Here is a 23,578-nt window from a genome sequence, read left to right as displayed (position 1 = left end):
GTGATAGAAAAAAGAATATTGTTTCAAAACTAGTAACTTATGTTCGTTATATTGGTGATTCTGAATCAGAAAAATTGAACTACTATTTCATGTTATGAGTAAATTTTCAATTATCCGTCCCGTAATGTTTATTTTCTTCTAAAATCGGGATTCTTCCCGAAAATAAATATTATCAAAATTATTGTAACCTTCTTGATGAATATTCGTTCCATTGAATGGAAGGTATCTAATTTGTTAGAGAAATATTGTATTCTATGTCAATGGAACGAGCGTAAATTCTTGTTTGTTTCAAACACATATGCAACTTCCTTACTGTTTGATTTCTATATTTAGTAATCATTGTTATCGACAAAACGCTGACTAGTAACGTAGTTCTTACTAAAAATTCTGCTCAACATAAATAATAAAAATACTACGTTTTACGAGCGTGTATTTCGTTTTCGTGATGCGAAGAATAAAGAATAATAAGAAATAGGTATAAGAAATGTTTACGTTGTTACAAAACATAGCTTTGTTTTACGATAGTATTTAATAAGATTGTATCGTGCATGCATTTACAAGGTTTCAGCAGCGGTAACGGCACGTCGTGAAATCAATTCCGTAACTTAATAATAGATACTCAGGAGGGAACATAACATGTATTTTAAACTTTGATTCGGTAAGTAAGACCGTTGAACTCCGTTTAGACAATTTTAAATAGAAAAATTTAGTTACCCGCGTCAGAGTTTATACGAATGTTACTGCGAGAAGTTTAAAGGCATACTTTACGATTTAATTTTATCGCGCGACGAATAATCATGGCCAATTTCTAAGTGACAGTCGGTAATTTGCATAACAGCGTTACCATGAGCCTACATACATTGTGGGACGTATCGATAGGCGATCTTTTTTTTTTTTTTTTTAAATGCATTTAAGATGCATTTGTAAGTTGGAGAGTCTCTCGTAGAATACAGACACACTTGCCGATTGATTACGTCACTTCCAGGCGTGGTACGGTACGATGTGTGATGTCCGTGTGCTACTGAAAATGGCCGTGTACGTAGAGATCCGTCTAGTTTACTGATTTCACGAAACATTTCTCGCGTTTCCTCGATTATTTACAAACGGTTACGGTGAATTTATCGAGGATACGTGCAGTTTGTGAGATTGTGCGAAACGAAGTTCACAGTGGATCGTCGATGGTTAGACACCGAGACGAAGTGTGCCCGTTTCGTCAACGGTAGATCATTAAAAGAGAAGGTGAGCAGAGGATGTGTTCACAGATTTTTTTTTCTAACAATCGTATCTTTCGGAGAAAAGTTTGTACAAGTTCCTTGTTTAAACGATAATTCAGCGACGGCTGTGTACGAACGTTTCGCGTCGTCGAAATTGTAATGTTCCTTCACGGTTTTGTTCTATACATCTCGAGTTAAAAGAAACACGTACAGCCTTTGGCAGGCCACAAAACTGCATAGATGACTTCGTGAAAATTTCATTAACGCATTCGATACACGTTTACGCATCGTTCTTTCTATCGCGGTTCCTCCTTTCGAAATTTTGTCGAATATTTCCTTGGTTGATATCGTTTCGACGAATTTTCGCGACAATACGTTTTTCGTGTCGCGGAAAACGGGGAAAGTGTATTTACAAAACGATGGCGGACAGATACGGTCAAAGATTACTTGTCAAAATTGTGTCAACCTCGTGACCGTCGAGTTTCGGTATTTTAAACGGAGTTCTGTTCCTGTATTTCCTAGTTAGATGAATATTTCGACCTGTTTTACGTACTTGATCGTAGATCGTTGTACTCTTTATCGAGACACTGAATGGGAATGCGATTTCAACGAATTTGACATTTTTTTTTGGAAATAGTAAGTGCGTATTTGTGAAACAGTGCTAAGTGTGTAATGTAATTTCACAGCAATATGATAAGGAATAACGTTAGCATACCATTTCCTTATGTATCGATACATTTTCATTAATGTCAGTTTTGTTTATGAACAACAAGATACTTATTAAAATAAGAATTTGTAATAGAATTTATTTTGCAATGTGTTTATAATGAAATTTAGCTATAATGTATAAAACTAGAGGTCTCTCTTGTTGGAATGTCGTTCTGTTAGCTATGTCCCAGTTTTCTCTATCAATGGAATTTATATAGTATTACAGACACTATACTAAAAGAAAGCAGTTAATGCATTACTTCTTTTTAATACTATTATAATATCGCTTGAAAATACTATTGTCCCAATTTTAATAACAATTTATCCTTGCTATAATTTTTATTAATGTTCTTTTGTGTTTCAGATTCAAAGCTGTCACGAGTGAAAACAGAAGATTATAAATAATGGGTTTCATTCATATTGTTTGTATTTTTATTAATTTGAATGATATACCTGTTGATTAATAAGCATCAACTATTTAGTTATCAAGATGCGGGAGAGATTTGGTACAATCCCCAGGTATCAAATGGGGATTTGAACAAAATCTTTTTTTCTTAATATTTTCTATCATAGTAGAAAATACATTGAAATATCTAAAAGCATGCAAGACTATATTTAAAACAGGAAGATGATTTCTGGGATCTCATAATTGTTTTATATAATAATGAATTATTTGAGTGCTCTGTAAGATTTATGTGTAAGCACAATATTGAAATAGATATTTGTTGCTAATAATAAATAGTATCAATCCTACGACATAATGTAATAAACATACAGTTTTTATACATGCGAATGTGTTGTATAACTACAGCAAAAATGTCATTCTTGTCGAATTTAAAGAAAGCGTTCCACTTTGGTGGCAACGATGCAAAGAAAAAGAAATTATTTAATAATATTAAAATGGATTGCAATCCAGAAGAATTTTGGGAAATGGTGGGTGAACTTGGAGATGGAGCATTCGGCAAAGTTTATAAGGTAAAGTTGCCTATAAGCTCGTTAAAATTGTGAAGGAATCACCATATTAGACAGTTATCTATATTGCAGGCACAGCACAGGCAAACGCACCAGCTGGCTGCTGCAAAAATGTGCGCATTAGAGGGGGAAGATGATCTTAGTGATTTTATGATTGAAATAGATATTTTATCAGAGTGTAAACATCCAAATGTTGTTGAATTGCATGAAGCATATTTTATAGAGGGCAAGCTATGGGTATGTTTTTGGAGTTACATAACATTTCCAAAGACCATCCTTCTCAATGATCTTGTAAAATTTACAGATGTTAATCGAATATTGCGACGGCGGTGCTGTTGATTCTATAATGGTTGAATTAGAAAAAGCTTTAACAGAGCTACAAATAGCCTACATATGCCAACATATGACCAAGGGTCTTGCCTTTTTACACAAATCGAAAGTTATTCACAGGGATTTAAAGGCAGGAAATGTTTTACTAACAATGGCTGGAGGAGTGAAATTAGGTAATATTTATATTCTGATAAATATATCAGTTTTATAAATCTAAACAATATTAACAAGTTCCTGAATTTACAGCTGATTTTGGAGTGTCTGCAAAAAATAAACATACTTTACAGAAACATGATACATTTATTGGTACACCTTATTGGATGGCACCTGAAGTAGTATTGTGCGAAACATTCAGAGATAATCCTTATGATTTTAAAGTCAGTAATATATTCTGAAATTATAAACCTCGTATACACATATCATGATTGACATGTTTCATTCTATAATAGGTAGATATATGGTCGCTTGGTATTACTCTAATAGAGTTTGCACAAATGGAACCACCAAACCATGAAATGTCACCAATGCGGGTACTTCTTAAAATACAAAAGAGCGATCCACCAAAACTCGATCAACCTGGAAAATGGAGTAAAGATTTTAACGATTTCATTGCGAAGGCCCTTATAAAGGATCCAACGTCGCGACCTACAGCCGATGAATTGTTAAAGCATCCATTCATAAATCGAAATTTAGATTCAAAACCGATTAGAGATTTGTTATTGGAATACAAAGCTGATGTTGTCGAAGAGGAATTGGTCGATGAAGAAGCAGAGGTAAATTTTATTTTCGTATTATATCTGGCGATCGCTGTCTGCTAATATAAATGTCCGCTGTTATAAATTAACATATTAAGAAATCTTTTAATTAATAATAATGTACAGAAGTTTTATGGACAGAATTAACATGTATATACGTTGTTACACGCTTTCATTTTGATAGAAGGCTAAAAAGGCGAAAAAACACAGAGAACAATATCAGCGGATTGGTAAGCTGCTTTGAATGAAACATAAATTGCTGTGTACAAATTTACTAGTGTATTTAAATAATTAAATATCGATAAACATTCATTCGTATTCAGAGAATTGGTAATACGTGAGACGAGATAGTTTTGTGATGCGTTTTCATAAGTCGCTAATGTGCTTCATTTGAGTCTCGATAAACACACGATTACACTTAGTATATTTATGCATGATAAATGTGGGTAAAATCTCGAAAAAACTTGGGCATGTGGCATTCGATGTTAATTTATGCTTTATTCTTAATTTGCAAAATTAATGCATTACGATTATTTTCATTTAAGAGGAATGAGTATTCAAAGTCATTCTTGCATTTGGTATTCATTGTATATTATTCGAGATCGTGATCTTAAAAATGTTATAGTACATGCTTATTTTTTGTTTTCACACTTAATCTAATGATATCCTAATATATTGTTGTAATTTGGATAATTTGGCTGTGCATGCGGCTCTCCTGGGCCTCGCCAGCCCCATCATCCCTGCGTTTGTCAGGTCAGTAGCTTATGCGATAAGTGCCGTCTAATTTAATATTAATATATATATTTTTGTACATAACATAACTCCTCCCCATTTTTTCTCTTTTCCAACTGCAATGCATAAGCTATTTTCAATGTACTTTGTACACGTTCAGACTCAATATTTTTAACAACTATGTTAAATTGAAACTTTACATGTCTCAGGACAAAACATATATTTTATATCAGTTTAAGTATTATAGATGACGAATTAAGTAGTATGTATCAATTATATGACTACACGAATACAATCCAAGTAAATATTTCAGGAGCAACGCACGTCACAGCTTCCTCTGGAACTGGATCAACTCGGAGATGACTCTGCATCTATGCGCAGTGACGCTGATGTTAAGAGTAAGTTCCATTTTTGGTACAACGATTACATACTCGCGAAGAAATTGGAAAATTAATTGATAATTTTTTTTTAGTTTCTGAAAAAGAAAATCTTGTTGCATCACCCGTTTCTGCGAAGAAAGAAGAGAGCCACAAACGAGAGATCAATAGGGATGGTGAAAAGGAGGACAGGAACAAGAAATTACGCAAAGCAGAATCTAAAGAGAACATACCTGTTTCTGTTGAGAAGAAACAAGTACTTATCTTAAATTTCTTGCTGATACTTTTCCGCGAATATCAACAATATATGAACTTGTTTTCCAGGCACCTAAACCTCCTAGTACAACCGAAACAAACGAACGTAGAATATCTCGAGAAAAAGGTCCTGCGCCTCCTCCACCTCTTATGCGTCAAGATAGCAAAAATGAAGATAAGGAAAATAATTTAAAGATCGCCGATAAGCAAAGTTCGGTCGAGTTGTTAGATCAAAGTAAGGTTACCGATGAAAAGCAGCAAGATAAAAATGTATTGTTAAAAAGTCATGAAACGGTAGAGAGCGAACAACTATACGTAGATACACTTTGCGAGAAGCAAAACGTGCTCGGTAGTTCAGAGAAGATAACAGAGATTAACGAAAGGGAGAAGAGTAACTCAGACATTATTAAGAAAGTTGATACTAGACAAAAATTGATAAATAATCAAATAAGTCCTCCTACGAGGGCGCAACTAACTTTGGAAGAAAAGAGGAAATCTGCACCCGTTAAACCGGAATCGTCGGAAGATTGGATAAAACCAATGTTCAACAAACAGTCATCTTTGGAAGAAAAGAGCAGGTGCTTATTTATTTATATTGATCTGTTGTCGAAATATTGTTTCTATTTACTGATGCATGAAATACATTTGGTTTCAGAATCGAAAAGAAAGCATCAGTCGATGCACAAGTTAAACGACAATCTTCAACAGAAGAGAATTATAAAAGCTTGCAAGAAAAACGAAAATCGGTAGAGGAAAAATTAAACGCGGTTTTAGAAAAACGATTTTCGATGGATTCCGAAATTCGAATGAATGTTTCCTCCTTGGAAACGTTGACGCACCGAAATATTCCAAACGCGATTTCGCCCGAAAAAAATATTATCAAGGCTTGTTCTACCGAAAATATCAAGACAGATTATGGAACGTGTAAAGCGGAATCTGTTGTTAAAAGTCACAGCGAAGGGTCTTCCAGATACGACTCGTTGGAAAACTTTTCAGACGAATACGATGGAAAACGAGACAAGAAGAAGTGGCTATATAAGGAAAACAAACATGAGAATGACGCAAACGATGCTTCGAAGAGTGAAAAGAAAGGTTCGTCGGTGAATGTGTCGGTGATTACATCAACGCCTATTAGAAGTAGAAGTACTTCCAGAAGAGGTAGCGTTGATAACATAGTTGTCATTACCGGTAAGAAACGATCGAAAAACTACTGAACTATATGAAAATAAAATGTAATAACGATTGCCTCGTGTAATGTTGTATGTAATTATTTTTTTAATTTTTAGGTAAGCCCGACCAAGAGGTACGTCCAAACACATCAACCGTCCGTATCTATCCGGATTTATCGAACTCCCTTGCAAGTAACATAAGCCAAGTGACGGTTGTGACGACGCATCCTCCGGTATTGGTAGACGCGGTATCGCCAACGCCTCCTTCCTGTCGGCCGTCTCCCACATCGGAAGTTGTTATTGTCGCGAACGAGTTAAACAAGACGCAAGTGAACGAGAATTCCACCGATGATGACGGATTCCCTAGTCTGGACAGCTTGGAATACACGCCTCAGGAGCAACCCATTATTCTGACCGACGTTTCGAAAAAGGTCGGCAAGAAGTTAGACGAATCCGAGGTTCTCATCGTGAGTCCAATCGTAGATGAATTACAAGATACTAGTCACGTCTCCGTTGTCACCGTTGGCGACGACAAGGAACAAGTGAAAGACTCTTCGGTACTTAACAAACACGACGCCGTACGAACATCCTCCTCGCACAGTGATACGAGCTTGATTGAGAGATCGAGCACAAAGAGCGATAGCGGGGACGAAATTACCAAAATGATAGTCGCTGGAACGACTGTCGAGTCCGCAGACGGCGACGATGCAGAGAGAAACTCGAAGAAAATGAACGGTATGATAAAGAACGACAAGTCGTCCGTGAGTCGTATCGACGAGAAAGTTATCAAGACGACGAAACAGAAGGACGTTGCCAAGGGATACAAGGAGAAGAGGATATCTCCGGACAGTTTCGAGGGATCCAGATCGCAGAGTGAATCAGGTTCGACGAGATCCCACACGCCAAGTAAGAGTATAGATCGCTCGGACGCCGAATCGATTTCCACGACGATAAGTCAGGACAGCAGAGAATCAAACAAAGAGAATCATATCGGTCAAGGTCAGTCGACGGAACCGGAAGAGGAAGTGGTGTTGCGACGGAAACCCGATTACAATCGTGACATACCGCGACCGACAAGGACGAAAGAGGATATACAGATGATGAACCTAAAGAAAAAGACACGGAAGCGAACCAGAAAATTCGAGATAGACGGCGTTGTGGTCACCACAACTACGTCGAAGGTTATCTACGGTGACGACGAGAACGGAAAGGTGTACGACGATCAAATTTTCAGGAAGCAAGAGTTGAGAGAGCTGAAGATGTTGCAGAAAATGGAGCAAAAGCAGTTTCAGGATTTGTCGCAGAAGGCGCAGTTCAACAAGGATCAACAGGAGAAACGTTTCGAGCAAGAACGACAGCTTCTGGAACGAAACGCTGAAACCGATTTGGAGACCCTTGCTCGGCACCAGAGACAGCAGATCGAACGCGCTGAAGCGCAACAAGAAGCTGATCTTCGGCTGACTTCGAAGAAAATACGCAGCGATCAGGAAAGGGAGTTGAAGCAATATCGCGACACGCTGAAACAAGAAATGAGGTTGCTCAAACAAGAGGTGGATCTGATGCCGAAGGGCAAGAGGAAGAGTGCGTTCAAGATACGCAAGGAGACGCTGGAGGCCGAACACGATGAAAAGGAGAAACTCTTTTTAGACGGACTTAACGAGAGTCACGAAGTAGCGTTGAGGAGATTGTCCGACAGCCATCGGGAGAAGATCGCCTTGATGGAGAGACAGTTCTTGCAGCAAAAACAACAGCTGATGAGAGGTCGAGAAGCGGCCATTTGGGAGCAAGAGGAACGGCACATCCACGAAAAGCAACAACTGCTGAAAAAGCAACTGAAGGATATATTCTTTCTGCAAAGGCATCAGATGCTAATTCGCCATGAGAAAGAACTCGAACAGATGAAACGAATGAATCAAAGGAAGGAAGAGGAACTGATCAAGCGACAGACGGTAGAACGTAGAAATTTACCCAAACGGATTCGTAACGAGATGAAGGCGCGCGAGATGATGTTCCGAGAGTCCATGAGGATTTCGATGTCGTCGGTGATTGCGCCTGATCCTGACGCTGAGAGGGAGAAACTGAAAAAGTTTCAGGAAAACGAGAAGAAACGTTACAGAGCGGAGCAACAACGATTCGAGTTGAAGCATTCGAGGCAGTTGGAGGAGGTAAGAGCGCAGAGCGATGCCACCATCAAAGAACTGGAACAGCTGCAGAACGAAAAGAGAAAAATGCTGATGGAGCATGAAACATTGAAGCTTAAGGAACTGGAAGAGGCGTACAGTAAAGAACTTCGCGAATGGAAAGCGCAGTTGAAGCCTCGAAAGCAGGTAATCAATCCTTACAATTCAACGGCTGCTTTGCGTACATTCTGCATTATTATTTTATTTTCTGTTACCGAGTACGTCTTTGATTGTCGATTACTTTACAAAAGGAATTACCAGATCATTTTATAAACGAAGTAGTTCTCGCAAGCAACTTCGGCAACTTTAATTACCTTCTTCTTGGCATAAAAACAGAATGATCTGATACTTTCAAAGACTATCGCTTTTTGGATAAATTTTCGTCTTTAAATGTCTGTACTTTCATTACTCGTGAGATACACGTGCAGCAGAATTGCAGGATCCAGTCCCTATGTTGCATACAATGCTCAATTCGTCAGAGAAGGAAAAGATACGAATCTATCGTAGCTCGATCGTTCCTTAAATTATAAGGGACTAGATACCGGCTATACTGAAATAAGTCTTAATGTACTTGTTATAGAAGGTAGAAGCTGAACTGACGGCTGAATTGGAAGCGTTGGAAGCTCGCTACCGAGACTATTTGCCCTCGGGTCTTAGTGGTCTCTCTTCTCTTCCTCTAGACTATTCTAACATCTTCAATTTCGAAAGCTGGAAGAAGTCACCGCACTTACCACGCTCCACTCCCGCATCCCCTTGTCCCTTCACCATTCCAAGGGTGTCGCTAAGAGTCAGTGGTTCGGACACCGGTTCCGTCAACGGCATGCTTCCACGAAGTTATTCCAAGCCGGACTTGGTGCCATCTTCCTCGCCTCGTAGATAGTCTTCCTTTGATCCGTGTTCGTGTGTCTCCTTTCGATTGTGTCCTTTGTCCATTCAGAGAGGCTTTGAAGTAAAACTATTAGTGGAATTAACAAATTAAACAATCTTTTCTATGTTCCCGAGTTACGCTCATTTAATAAGAATTCATTTTTAATTCAAGTATTCGTTCAGTTATTGTTATTTTCAAGCTATTTATTTTTTATTTCAAAACTTCTCTCTTTGTATTGTGTTTTAAGCATTGAAGCGTAACATGCTCGCTTTACTTACCGTTGCTTCGATTATCTAGTAATATTTCTGATGTTTCTAAATGCTGTATACGTATGTTGCACACGAGGTATACACAGTGGCACGTTATAAGACGTATGGAAAAATACAAACGATTAACATTTTGAATATTATTTTTGTTTAGACAACAAAGCAAATAAATTTCATAATATAAAAGACGCCAGGACATTAATAAAGGATTCATACGTTTCTCGAAGGAAGAAACTTACTGTTCGTATATTGTAATACGAATAACAGTAAGCAGATGTCTTTTTTGCTTATAAGATATCACTCCACTGTGTATACATGCGGTTATGTATACAAACACGCATCAATAATACATATATTTATATATAAATTATATACGTATTTTTCGTAACAAAGACCAGGAGACATGTGTACACTATTTGGGCTCACACGGAATTCAAATAACATGTACAGTTAGTAATCGCATATTATAAACAATTCATATATAACATTGTAAATTTCGTCGCATCAGTGGGGAAACAAAAATCCAGTAACTTTGTATGTGTCTCTAAAACGATAAGAGCTTGTTATTTTTAGATGAAATGTATAGTATTCCATGCGATATTAATGCACTCATCATTGAAATCATGTACTGTGTCGAGTCCAGAAGTCGCTGATTTACTGCCCGCGCACAGAGAACGTTGGTAATTGCATCGTGCGCAAATTGAAAACAATAAACGATGCCTAGTTGATGAGATTATAAATTCGTATAGATAAAGTGATATAAAAAGCGAAACGCGTCTTTGGTATGCTCCAGATATTAACGAATAACGTTACCCTAAGTTGCTTGTCCCTAAACAACGGATGGTACTTTACGCAGAGACCTCGTGTTCCCTTGGATACCTATTGTTGATTGTATTATCGGTAACAAGTAAATGTCGCGTCCTCAGATGGTAGCTTGAATGGTTAGGTGAAAGCATAACAACAGGGTGAATCGGTGATAATCGTGGGATGTGTGTTGTATACTTTTACCGGAAGTAGTAAAATGTTCGGGGTAAATGCTTACGTACCAGGGTTTCTCGTATATAAGTGTTTCCAAGTGTGTACGTTCGATTATATCGCTTCCTTCTACGTTAAATACCCCCCGTAAAAACCTAACCGATGAAAATTTCGAAAAAGAGATTCACGAGTGGATATCAGAATGGTCTACTAGGTAATGAACAAGGTCAGTTGAAAAAAGATCTGTTGTCGCGAATACAGTAAATAGAATATAAAAGTATTGATAAGCTCTTAACTTCTTGATCTATTCTTTACAATACTTCTTTGAGTTTTTTTTTCCAAAGGAAAGGACATTGATTTTTTGTAATCGATCATGTGGTTAAATACTTGTGGTTTCACGTTACAGAGATTGGAAGAGCAGTTTGCTCTACAACTAGAGGAACAGGAGGCGATATATGGACCAAGCGCGATGCCGTTGTGCCTGCCGGCGGATCTTCCCGATTTGACGCATCATACGGCTGGTTCGACGCGCAGTTCGCTTTCTTCGGTTAGCGAGGGTTAACGTGTACATTTGTCGAATACAACCTGGATCTTCCGAACTTCGTTTCTTGCAAAAGCCACGAGAAGCATCAGACATACCCTTTTCGAGGTCGACATCCAACGACATGCAGCAACGTTGAGATTCTCAAACATTAGCGGATAACGAGCTGCGGTCGTCGAACACAGAGAAAAACAGCGACACAGTTTAACGTTTACACGTTTAACGTAATTCCAATGGCATGAGAGAGCTTAATAGCAAAGTTCCAATTTGTTTATGGCAAAATATTAGAGAGCAAGTGTTGCTTCTCGGTAGAGTAGGGCTGAGTAATTGTCACTGTGCTCTTGCGAGGTATTTTTTCTACATTGGAAGTAGATCGTTGCATACGAATGTCATTAATTTCATACGATTCTCTCGAGAAAGTATATACTTCTGGTACAATCCACAGAATCCGCCCGATCATCGTTCCCGAGAACTCCCAAGTCGGTGAGTTTTCGTAGACCTTGTACGCGTTTCTACGGTGAACAGAACTTTTTGTACGTCTTATACACGCATATATATCGAACTACTAAGAATTATCGTCAATTCGAGGAAAATTTACCGATCCATCGACGACACGCGTGTGTGGTGATGTCTAGTATTTTGTAGGATGTCTAGCGATTTTATACGTACGTAATGCACACGTGGAAAAAGTATATTTTCGATCGTTTGGATTGTAATTCTACCCTGCTTGTGCTCTATCCGTCGAGTGCCGTTCGAGAGTGCTGAGCGCGTAACTGGTGAATAGATATCGAAGGTCGTAATGATATGAGCTGCGCCTTGCGAATCGGATTGAATAGAACCGAACGTTTGTATCAGGCTTCTCGAGTCGTACAGTTTTATAAAGAAAACGCTAAATTTTCGCCGATAGACCATTCTATCAAGATACACGGATATATATTTTTTAGTAAATAAACACGTTCAACACTACGAATCAAAGGTTTACGCCAAATATGTATACAATGTATGGTCGTTCATTAAGCGGCAACGTAGTCCAACGACATTGTAGAGAGAATCTCTTTTTAATCCGTATTCGAAACGACCATGTGTGGCTAATGTGAGTCCGTAGATGTAAAGAAGTATATTTGTATAAAATGTTTTTCTTCGTTTCTCCATCTTCTATTCTCTTCCTTTATTCTTACCATTTGTATATTGACTTTTACGAGTTTTGTTCGTTTTCACGTTGATCATATTGCCAACGTATAAGGAATTTTGTATATATATATAAAATCGGGACGAATTGTTCGATATATTTTGAATATTCTAGTGCATGGTATGAGAGCGATGTTACGACGATCGTATACCAGGAAACAGTTTGTTTACTTCGTCCTTTGTGAAACGTATCTCTCGTTCCGTCGAAGCATCGTGTTTACAGTGCATGACCTATCGATTAAAGGACTACAATTTTGCGATGTTTACGAGAAACTCTTAGGAAATTTGATGATATGTATATTTTGTTCAAGTTTCGTTTGAGTTGTTCGCTATTCGGGATACGTATGTACAATTAACGTAAGATACGAGTATCGTGTAGAAATGAGAAAAGAGGACGTTTGCCAAAGCATGTATACATACATATATCTACACATACATATATTCTTGAAATTGTAACAGAGGTATATGGGGCACGGTATAATTAAACGCTGATTACTTGCCCTTTATCGAATTCGTTTGCCAGACACTGGGATGCTGTCCAAGAGTACTTGTCGATCGTACCTGGATCGTTCTATTGGAAATTTCAGATTTTTATACTCGTTATCGAAACGACGCACCAAATTCTACTTAAACGGGATTATATGTAAAATTTCGAGGCTAAAACGAAACTCGTGGATCGGCCCAATCGTAAATCGTGCGAGTATCGTTGAAACGAGTTGAGGGCAGCGACAGTGAGAATTCGAACGTTCAAACTTCTAAGGAATTTCACGTAGATGTAACGAAACGTAATTTATAGGCGTTTAATCACGTGTGCATTATACGCGGGAAATACTGCGAAAGACGAAAAGAAAAAAAAAAATAAAGGAAGATTCGCTTTCGTCAAATTTTCGCGATAGCCTTACTCACAGTCTTTAGTAAATCGATCGAGTGCGTTGTATATGATCGAGAGTATTTATACTACGACGATTAGAGCGTGGAGCAATGTAATATATAAACCTGAAAGAAGGAAACTTGTCGACGAATCGGTGCATCGAATTAATTATATCGATTCGTTCGAGTAGTCAACGTTAGGAGATATTTCATTTTTTCTTTGTCTCTTTGTTTTGCTGAGTATTTCTTTGGGCGTTCTTAAAATTATTGTACGTACAGTATTTAAGGATAAGAAACAGTTTGTTATAGTCTTTATTTTTTGCTATTTGTACCCATTGCACGAACTTCATTTTTTTTTTTTTTGCCGATAATATATGTTTAACAGTGAATCGTATCTCTACGTGTCGGCGCATACTTATATAGATTTATATATAAAATATGTATATGGAGGATCAATAGACTGAGAACGAGTTAAAAAAAAAATGGAGAGAATCGGAAGATTATTGTAGATCTGTTCGTTGCGATTAAATGTTTACTGGTGATATTGTTTTCGTCGAGTTTTATAATTTTATATATCGTCGACAAAGCGGCATTAGGAAATCTATTTTGGCGAAATAGTCTTGACAGCAGCCCACTACGCATCGATCCAAACGAAGCGTTTAATCGGTGATTCTAGGAATACTTAACAATTACTTGTAATATTTATTTTGATTTCGGTCGAAAATATTTCCATTCCATATTTCTCGTTTAAAAACAAATGACAGAATAAATGAATTGAACATCCGTCGCGTAACGTAAAGTATGTCTAGCACGTAAAGAAAAGAGAAAAGCAAAAGGAAACTCACGTTTACGATGTCTCGGAGCGTTTTCCTTTTTTATGCCTTAACGCATATTCGATCTATCATTGTGCAAGAATGTACTTGTTCGCGTTTAGATCGAGTTTATTTTACATAGGTATAATATATATATAAATATATATATTATTATTCATCGACTATATCAGGTTTTGATAACGCAAAGTCGCTTTACGATACAAATTCGAGGAATTCCTGTTTCTGAATAAAATAGAAAAAGCAAAAAATAGAGATACTTGTCAGTCGAATGCGAACGCATGGTTACCTCCGTATTACTCCAAGCTGCTAAGAAAATCGAATTGGAATGAAAAGAGTATAGTAGTTAATAATAATGCTTAAAGAGTATAAGGTATCCATGCGTGCCTGACACCGAGACAAACAAGCAGATTGTTTTGTACATAATTTTTTACACGACTAGAAACGACACGTTTATCCGAACCGCAAATTATTTTCCGAAAACGCATTATTTTTTCTTTGAACTGCAAAGGAAACGTATTTTTAAGATCAGCTTTTTCATCCAGAAATGTTTATGCTTTTTTAAAAAAAAAAAAAGAAATCACTTCCTTCCGAGTTATACCACAAGGTTTAGGGCAACCTAAGTAGAATCAATGATGACGAATGGAAATACTTTGCGGTCGAAGTAGGTCCCGAAGCTGTTTAAAACGGATTCCATGTATTTTGCGTGTGATGCGAAACTTGCGGGTAGCATTTACGTTTTGTAGCTTGGCTGGACGAATGTTGCCGGGTAAAAAAAAAACAAGGAGATAAGTTTTTATACAACTCATTTGACTGGTACGACACGTCGACTGAGAACTATACATAGAGATACATGCCGCTGTAACATAGACTCTTTATAATTAATTGCTCAGTACTAGGTGTAACTGGATTCAATACGATCATTAATATAGACCGTAAGACTAATGTTACGATTATTTACATGGTAATGTTATTAAGGAATAACACAATAAATATTTTACTTCTACTGGCTGGGATTTATTTGTTAGGTTTGGATCTGTGTTTACAAGCTACGAGAAACTTTATCAGGAACGCTGCTTATCGAACCGCGTACATGTATACAATATCTAATAGTGTAATTATCGCGATTTTGGAGCGATAACGAGCTTGCGGTCTGCTTATTTTTTCCGGAAGCTTTCCCACTCATCCTTGTCCGAGGATATAAACAAGTTGAAAAAACGAACAGAAAGCGTAGTCTTCGTCGAGGTGATTTCGCAAGAATAACGGGACGTTCAAATTTATCGTTTAAATTTAAAATACCGAGTAAGTGGGCACCAAATACACAGTATATACAGCGAAACCTAGTCCATGTTTTCGATCCCTTGCAAAAATAACGTTTAAAGTTTAGTTAACGATGCGCAGAAGCGGTTCATCAATCTTTTATTTTTTAACGTAAACATGTTTTGTAAAAATCGTATTATATGCAGGTTACGATCAAAGTACGATGAAAATTAATTCGAATAGTTATTCCTATGATTTATCGATGGAGGTTGTATGTCGTAATATGACATATTATTATTATTATTATTATGTAATGCATTCTAATAGACTTCTAAATACCTCGAAACATAGTTCATATCTATCGCGATTTTGCGATATACCTTACGTGTGTGGCGTTTTATGAATAAATTCATAAAAACTGCGTGTTTCGATTTAAGTGATTTAACTCTCATGAAAGAGCGTATACAAAGTTCGACGCGAATTCTTCGTTATACGATAAGTCGGTTAAATATGGACAAATCTGAAAAGTCATTGTATCTTTTTATGGAAATGTTGCAGTGGGCGATTCCGAGTGATTTCGACTAACGTTTTACCGCATAGGTTACGGGTGGATACACAGATGGCTGAACCTACGACGAAAAAAAAGGTGTGCGTGGTAGGCGCCGGCGCGGCAGGCTTGTGCGCGGCGAGGCACTTGGCGGGAAATTTAAATTTCGAAGTGAACGTTTACGAGCAAACGAACGATATCGGTGGTACGTGGGTTTACAAGGAGGAAACTGGATTAGACGAGAACGGTTTACCGATACACTCGAGCATGTATCGGGATCTGAGGTTTGATCGCACATTCTACTAATATAAACAATGTTACAACGATACTAGAGTTTTCCACTTTGATCACAGAACTAACTTACCTGGGATAATAATGAATTTTCCCGATTATCCGAGAATGAACGCTGTTGAACCTTGTTGCGTGACGCACCAGGAAGTTCGAACATATTTGCAAAATTACGCAGAGCATTTCAATTTGTTGAAATATGTCCAGGTACACGAGAGATCCTTCATCGACGATCGATGGGAATATCTTGCTAACTCATCGATTGTAACGTTGCAGTTTAATACAAGGGTTGAAACCGTTCGATTAGAAACTTCATCCGAGAATGAGGAGAAGTGGTTCGTCCGGATAAAAAATTTGAAAACGAAGGGGGAAGAGGAGCTTACTTACAACGTTTTAATGATTTGCAATGGGTGCGTTAAAAAATACCACCGAAGCATTAGCAGAGAATTGAAATTCGGTTTGTCTTGTCGTACAATTTAGGCATTACTTCGATCCGTACGTCCCGACGATACCTGGGATCGAAACTTATAAGGGAACGATAGTACACAGTCATTCGTATAGGAAACCAGAACATTTTTCTGGGAAGACTGTCTTGATTTTAGGAGCAGCCTCTTCCGGTACCGATATAGCAATTGACTTGGCTAATCACGCATCTCGAGTGTACTTGAGTCATAACAACGAAAGGTACACATTCGTGCATCTATTAAGTTGTCCCTAAACTTTCTTTCGCTTCATTAACACGTTGACTGCCAGACAAATATTCTTGAAAATTTCAGCTAGGATTAAATATTATTCATACTATTGGAGACTACATAATCAAACATCCGTCGTGGTATTTAGTTTTGTAACTTCGTCAAAATACACGAATTTCATTTAAATTCATTCCCTTTGAAGCTTAACTATCAGAATTAATTTTTTTAGTTCTTCAGTGAAAAGCACTGTCACCCACATATGGGCGACGTGGCGATCAACGTGTTAATAAGTAATACATGCACGATAGTTTGTTTTACGTTACATTACTAAATTGTGCACAATTCATTTTGCTCCATTACTGTTACAACATGAATACATATGAAATTAGATTGTCTATTTATATAAACACGACCACATCAAATAATTGAGTGCAACTCGCGAAAGAAACTTTCGGGACAACCTAATAATTGTAACTGAAAGTTTACAAGGAAGAGGAGAAATCATTTGAAATATTGCGTAGGTTGAGCAGCACTTTACCATCGAACATGGAACAGGTGATGGGCGTGGAAAGGATAGACGAAGGACGAATCGTTTTAAAGGATCAAAGTTCTGTTACCGCGGATGTATTCATGTTTTGTACCGGATATCGATACGACTTCCCTTTTTTGAACGAAAACTGCGGCATACGCGTCGATAACAATTACGTGACTCCTTTGTACAAACATTTAATTAACATCGATCATCCTACGATGTGTATCGTTGGAGTACCTACAGTTGTCGTCCCCTTTCCGATGTTTCACGTGCAAGTAACGATCGCTACGATTATTTCTACCATTAAAGGTTGATTCAAACTATACGACACGGACCGGCAACGACACGTACCGACACGACAAAACATTAATAGTCCGAGAGCAACTTTTTTATTCAATTTGGTATGTCAACAATACACACTAAAAATTTCAGTAGTAATGATTTTGGCCAAAAATCAAATTATTATAAAACGCCATAATGAAGCGTTGCACCACTGAATTCATGCCAGACCAAGCATTTCTGAACTAGGGAGACATATCATCTTAGGAAAACAGGTTCATTTGTGTAATGAAATGAGTCACCCATTTCTGTCGCGTTTTAATGGAACTATTCAGACTTAACAGACACCGACCTGAACGTTCCGTCAACGGGAATAGTGTGAATAGTTCCATTAAAGGTCTATTTACACATATCCGTAACGTGTCAGTTCCGTATCCGTACCGTATCAATAACGTCAGCGGTGTCGGACGTGTGTGAACATGCCCATTCAAAAACAACAGAAAAATATTTCAAATCACTGACACTGATGGAACTTTACGGAACTGAACGGATACGGAACTGACACGTTACGGATATGTGTAAATACACCTTTAAACGCGTGTTCGAATGTTTTGTCGTGTCGGTGCCGGTACGTGTCGTTGCCGGAACGCGACGGTCCGTGTCGTATAGTCTGAATCGACCTTAAATGAACTACCATAGGATCTTTAAAGGTGTCGTCAATTTCTCAGGTGCAATATTTTCTCGCCCTGTTGGAGAAGAGGGCGGTCTTACCTCCGAGATCGGCCATGTTGGAAGACTCAAAGTTGAAAGTCCCGAATAAGAGACACGCGCACAAGTTAATGGATAAACAGTGGGAATATAACGATTCGCTGGCGGATGCCGGTGGTTTCGATCGTTTACCCAAGTTGTACAGACTGGGCTACGAAGCGTGGAGCTCGCAGAGGAAAATAAATCTTTTGAACTTCAAGAAAGCGAAATTTGTATTTAAAAAGGACACGGAAACCGTCGAACTGGTCATACCTAATTGAAGTAATATTAGGTGAACCGAAAAGTAATGTCGTTTCTATGAATCTCAATACTTCTTTATCGTTCATCGACTCATTGATTTTTAACCATTTAGTATTGAATATTTGCACGCTAAATGGCAAAAGGTTGTTGATAACGAGGATAATTACATAATCGATTAAAAATAGAAAGAAATGACATTACTTTTCGGTACATCTAATACGTTGGCAATACAGGCTAAGAATTCAAAGATAACGACGACTTTAATCCTACCGATTTTTTCAACGTTTTAAGAGTACAAGTTGATGTTCACCGATGCGTAGTGAAATCGACCGAAATTCTTGGATCAAGATCCCTGGAAGCAATTGCTATTTTAATCAAATAAACGCAAACTATGGTTCGCGGAATGTTTTATTTTTAACCCATTCCACGAGACTGATAACGTCCGTGTAGACGCCGGGGGAGTTTGGTTCGCCGCAATCGTCGCCCCAGGAAGTTATACCGATCACGGTGAAATTGTTAACTAGCGGTCCACCCGAGTCGCCCTATGTTACCAAGTAATACGTATTATACACTACACTCGACTAAAATCCTAGAGAAAGTTGTTTTACCTTGCACGCGTCTTTTCCTCCTTCTTGGAACCCATAGCAAACTTGATGATCCGTAACTATGAACCTATCTTTGTAATCTTCTCTGCACTCTTCTTCGCTCACTTTTGGCACGATAACGTATTGCAGGGACTCTGATAGCACCGGATCGAAGTCCTGAAAGTTTGCGCTGGTATTTGATGTGCTTAATTGTAAAGCCGGCGACTGACTTGCAACAGAACATCGTAATGTAACGCGAGCATTCGCTTAGTTTGGCGGACTAGCGAGCGACGAACCGAGCCGTTCTTGCACTCGGTTCGCGCTCTTGCGTGCTCCACTGGTCTGTCGGTTTTTCGACGAACCTTTTTGATCGTCTACTTTTCACTAAACCGAGTAGGAAGCATTGAGAGAGAATTCAGCCGAGAGTTCGAAGCGAGCATTCGTGATTCCAAAAAGGACCTTGTAACGTAACGTTGGCGTAGAATCGTAAAATTCGTGCCGAGCAGTTACATCACAGCGTTCTGTTGGAAGTCAGTCGTCGCCTTTAGAGAGATGATTTCCGGCGAACGATCTTACGAGGAAGTAGCCCCAACCAGCAACTAAACCCCAGCTCGTATCGACATGGTTCATGTCCTCTGGTAGCTTTACCGGTCGCGTAACGTTGTTAAAGTCGAACGACGGGTCCACTTTGAACACCGCTATATCGTAATCGTTGTCCCCGTCGTTGTATTTTTCGTGATAAGAAAGATACGTCACATTGTGGATGAAACCATCCGAGTCGTAGTGATTGGACCCGCTGCGGATGTTTATCACAACGTCGGGTTCGCCGACGAAACTGTAACGCTCGAATTATATTTAAACGCTTCAGGGAAACTTCGGTTGAAATTTATAATTGGACAACTATGAATAACACCGAGGAAATAACACGTTTTCTCTTGTTTCCTCGTTGCTTTTAACTTGTACTTGATTGTTACTTACGGAACGACGCAATGAGCAGCCGTCAATCCCCATTCTTCGTTAACGATAGCAGCACCGCACGCATGATCACCGTTTACCATGTACGATAGCTGTATCACGGATAATTGTTACATTGCTACGTTATCGCCTTATGATATATGACGCTCGACATTAATTGGAGATTTCTGAAGATACACTTTCGTTTTCCTTCGCTTTAACATTTTGTTATTATTCTCAATAATTATTACAATATATTGTTATAAAGATATAAGGCAAGCTCTCTTGAAATATTAAATATTAACTTGTCTGGACTTGACACTTGAATACTGATTTTTCAGAGCTTACAATCTTAAGGATGTACTATTATTACTGTCATCGATGGAATTAATTGAATATATTAATACTTGCCATGTACGGAACCTCGGATATGTCGATCGGTGCTCCATCGACAATTCGGTCCACCGAAGATATTTCGAATCCGCTCGTTCTCGCTAAGCACATTCGGTAGGTAAGATTGCCTTCTAGATCTCGTCGAACGCGTACCATCGAAAGTATCGGTACTCACATATAAAGAGCAAAAGAAAGATCCCGCAGATGGATAGCGCGCCCATAGTCGGTGGATTTTCTTCGCGAAAGCTTTCCTAACGGGAAATGAGCTTTATGCGACGTTTGTGCAATTTATCCTTCCAACTTATCGAAAACACGGAGCGGTTCTAACGTAATCATGCGAGAACTTTGTAGATACTGTACAATTACCGTTCGGCAGCGTTATCGGTGGGATTATGCGCGATTAGACGTTTCGTAAAATTGTAGGTAAGCAAAGCAAAGTGGAGGCGTGGTAATTATCTTTATGGAATGATTTGGTACCACTTTCACAGGCGTAAAGAATTCATTATTTATAAGTCCTTTATTTACTAGGGATTAATACATTCGAAATGGTGAAATTGTAGGAACACATTGGATTTCGGGGAAGAAGACAGAGACCTGGGTTAAGAGCAACGAAATATGTATTAGTACATGCGGATATCGAGTAAATTTTGTTTAGTCGCATTTAAAAGTATTTGCAAGGACATAGGTGGGGACACGACCGCGTATCTACGAATCCACGTAGCTCGAGGACGTGCACATAAGGAAGGTATTGTCTTGTTGTTACTATGTGATTATCCTACTATGCGAACGTTTATCATAGTAACCAACACTAAAACCAAATGTGCTTAATTTCAGAATTAAATACAACACCTCGCAGAGGGGCCGACTAAGATTAATTACATTCAATATCCGTTACTTCGTCTCTTACATTACTTAAATTATTTCATTTCCCGCCGTTTCGTCGCAGTTTCGATACTCTCGGATCGACTATGGCGAACGTGTCGTCCTTAGTACGAATCAGTTCGGATTAATCTTTGTACAAGTGTACACGGTGTATAATGACCGTCGAGGTCGAAGGAACCAGGCTCGAATAATAATAGGACTGAAAGCGAGCTTGAAAAAACGTAAACCGAGCCAATCGCTTCGCGAAACAATAGCAGAAGCAGCGAAACCGGTGGGTCGGTGGTTCGAGGGTCTAGTGAGCCGATTGGTCGAGGGGTGGCGGTGGTGTAGCGCCGCGCCGAAACATCCCTCAGTCTGAAACTCGGCGTGCACGGGCACGGGTACGCGTCTCTCTATCCGTGCCTCTACCCGCGATTACGTGCCGCATATACGTCCGTGTTGTACGTTCGCTTCGTCGTGTGTTACATCCTCACGGGTTACGTGTTAAACAGTGCGTTTTATTCGTTTGTTCGCGGTACGAGACCTCGGGCAAATTGGAGGAGCTGCCAACGACTCGGTGACCAGCGATCACGGACGCGCTACCGAAGAGCATCGTTTCGGTGAGTCTTTTTGATCCTTTGCCAGACGTATACGCGAGTGACATAACGAATTCTCGACGAATCCGTATCTAAAGAGGAAACAAACGTAACTCCGTGTTCATCGGTAATCGACCATGTTCGTAAAGTTGGGATATTACGAGAGATTAGTCGACGTCCTTGCGACCACCATACTCCTCGAATCGCGCCTTTTTCTTCCTACGATACTGGAATATAGGGCACTCGGTTTTACGACTTGGAACGCGTTCGTCCTTGGTTTAGGCGTCAACGTAAACACGGGATATTCGAACGTTTGTGTTAGAGTAGCAGAGGGCAAGCGTTACTTTCAATTGTGTCCTTTTATATTGATATCGTGGTCGCTTCGCGCGAGGTGTATTCGCGAGGAAAGTGGATTCGTGGAAGAAGAATAAAGCGAACCGATCGAACGCGAATGTGACTACGAGAAGCAGTCGAAACGAGAATAGTTCTTCTCTCCTTCCCCATCTGCTTTTTCTTTGTTAATGTCATTGGCGTGGAACCTGACAAATCGATTTTTGGAAGATGAAATCTTTCGATCCTGCCGTTGTCGCCATCTCCCTCTCGAGCGGCCATGTTGAATCGATATTTATCGAAACGCTGATCGAACGGAGATGGACGATATTGAATACGAATTTGTTCAGTGCGAAGTATTTCATTGAGCAGCGAATATTCAATTTCTTATTCGGAATTTTTTATCTAGTTAAGAATTTTGTCAAATATTTGAAAATTCACGATGCATCGGTACCGTTTATTCGCAATACTCGCAAGTATAAAATGTCCATTGAGTGTCTGCCGACCCGTGAAGCCTTTCTTCATTGAAATTGGTGATCTAATTGAGCAGCGAATATTTAGTTTCTTATTCGGAATTTTTTATCTAGTTAAGAATTTTGTCCATCTTTAAATATTTGAAAATTCACGATGTATGGATACCGTTTATTTGCGATACTCGCAAGTATAAAAGGTCGATTTAGTGTCTGCTGGCCCCGGGAAGTCTTTCTTCATTGAAATTGGTAATCTAATTGTCAGCTAAGAGACTCGAGCGCATCGGTGCCAAAAATAACATTCGAGGCGAGCGTAGCACAGGCTTTTCGGTAACTATTGTTTATAGTTCAATCTTAAGCGGTGTCAACGTTTTCGTAGCACATTAAAACAAGCAACTACTAATTGATACGTATTAAGGTCTATTTACACATATCCGTAAAGGTCGATTCAGACTATACGACATGGACCGTCACGTTCCGGCAACGGCACGACAAAACATTAAAATAGTGTAAATAGACCTTTAATGGAACTATTCACACTATTCCCGTTGACG

General features: G+C 38.8%; 4 protein-coding genes and 1 long non-coding RNA gene across 32 annotated transcripts in view; 3 read left to right on the top strand and 2 right to left on the bottom strand.

Annotated features, from left to right (window-relative positions):
* Positions 1 to 142: 142 nt before the first annotated feature.
* Positions 143 to 15,236, top strand: LOC128874707 (serine/threonine-protein kinase 10). 5 transcript variants are annotated; one of them, XM_054119683.1, is made up of 15 exons: positions 143 to 1,239; positions 2,287 to 2,897; positions 2,967 to 3,131; positions 3,199 to 3,397; positions 3,471 to 3,601; positions 3,674 to 3,997; positions 4,164 to 4,210; positions 4,687 to 4,732; positions 5,025 to 5,109; positions 5,184 to 5,344; positions 5,413 to 5,921; positions 5,999 to 6,531; positions 6,630 to 8,839; positions 9,273 to 11,027; positions 11,208 to 11,347. In XM_054119683.1, the coding sequence occupies exons 2-14, from the start codon at positions 2,709 to 2,711 to the stop codon at positions 9,570 to 9,572; spliced, it is 4,899 nt and encodes a 1,632-aa protein (XP_053975658.1). In that variant the 5' UTR covers positions 143 to 1,239; positions 2,287 to 2,708; the 3' UTR covers positions 9,573 to 11,027; positions 11,208 to 11,347. The 5 variants fall into 5 exon arrangements, with proteins under 5 accessions (XP_053975658.1, XP_053975657.1, XP_053975660.1 ...); XM_054119682.1 differs by having other exon boundaries at positions 4,678 to 4,732; XM_054119685.1 differs by lacking the exon at positions 9,273 to 11,027 and having other exon boundaries at positions 4,678 to 4,732; positions 11,208 to 15,236.
* On the bottom strand, positions 14,365 to 16,042 carry LOC128874715 (uncharacterized). The gene is made up of 2 exons (XR_008456690.1): positions 15,871 to 16,042; positions 14,365 to 15,590 (listed from the first exon to the last, which is right to left on the bottom strand). It is a non-coding gene; the product is annotated as an uncharacterized LOC128874715 (long non-coding RNA).
* On the top strand, positions 15,258 to 18,913 carry LOC128874712 (uncharacterized). The gene is made up of 7 exons (XM_054119721.1): positions 15,258 to 15,532; positions 16,049 to 16,321; positions 16,391 to 16,532; positions 16,602 to 16,735; positions 16,806 to 17,009; positions 17,539 to 17,824; positions 18,557 to 18,913. The coding sequence occupies exons 2-7, from the start codon at positions 16,110 to 16,112 to the stop codon at positions 18,854 to 18,856; spliced, it is 1,278 nt and encodes a 425-aa protein (XP_053975696.1). The 5' UTR covers positions 15,258 to 15,532; positions 16,049 to 16,109; the 3' UTR covers positions 18,857 to 18,913.
* A 151-nt stretch (positions 18,914 to 19,064) lies between these two features.
* LOC128874713 (trypsin-7-like) lies at positions 19,065 to 21,102 on the bottom strand. The gene is made up of 6 exons (XM_054119722.1): positions 20,943 to 21,102; positions 20,786 to 20,868; positions 20,399 to 20,487; positions 19,997 to 20,255; positions 19,445 to 19,597; positions 19,065 to 19,378 (listed from the first exon to the last, which is right to left on the bottom strand). The coding sequence occupies exons 1-6, from the start codon at positions 20,986 to 20,988 to the stop codon at positions 19,226 to 19,228; spliced, it is 783 nt and encodes a 260-aa protein (XP_053975697.1). The 5' UTR covers positions 20,989 to 21,102; the 3' UTR covers positions 19,065 to 19,225.
* An 864-nt stretch (positions 21,103 to 21,966) lies between these two features.
* The window catches only part of LOC128874710 (glutamate-gated chloride channel alpha), a 115,122-nt gene continuing 113,510 nt past the window's right edge, over positions 21,967 to 23,578 (top strand). For 6 of the 24 annotated variants that reach the window (XM_054119720.1, XM_054119707.1, XM_054119706.1 and 3 more), the window contains exon 1: positions 21,971 to 22,248. The gene's annotated coding sequence lies outside the window, so the exon portion shown is untranslated. Of the gene's footprint in view, positions 22,249 to 23,578 lie in introns of all 24 variants that reach the window. The other 18 variants (XM_054119712.1, XM_054119711.1, XM_054119719.1 and 15 more) reach the window with 10 other exon arrangements.

This window comes from Hylaeus volcanicus, chromosome 4 (assembly GCF_026283585.1).
Source record: "Hylaeus volcanicus isolate JK05 chromosome 4, UHH_iyHylVolc1.0_haploid, whole genome shotgun sequence".
NCBI classification, from domain to species: Eukaryota; Metazoa; Arthropoda; class Insecta; order Hymenoptera; family Colletidae; genus Hylaeus; species Hylaeus volcanicus.
This window is presented reverse-complemented; position numbering and strand designations above follow the sequence as displayed.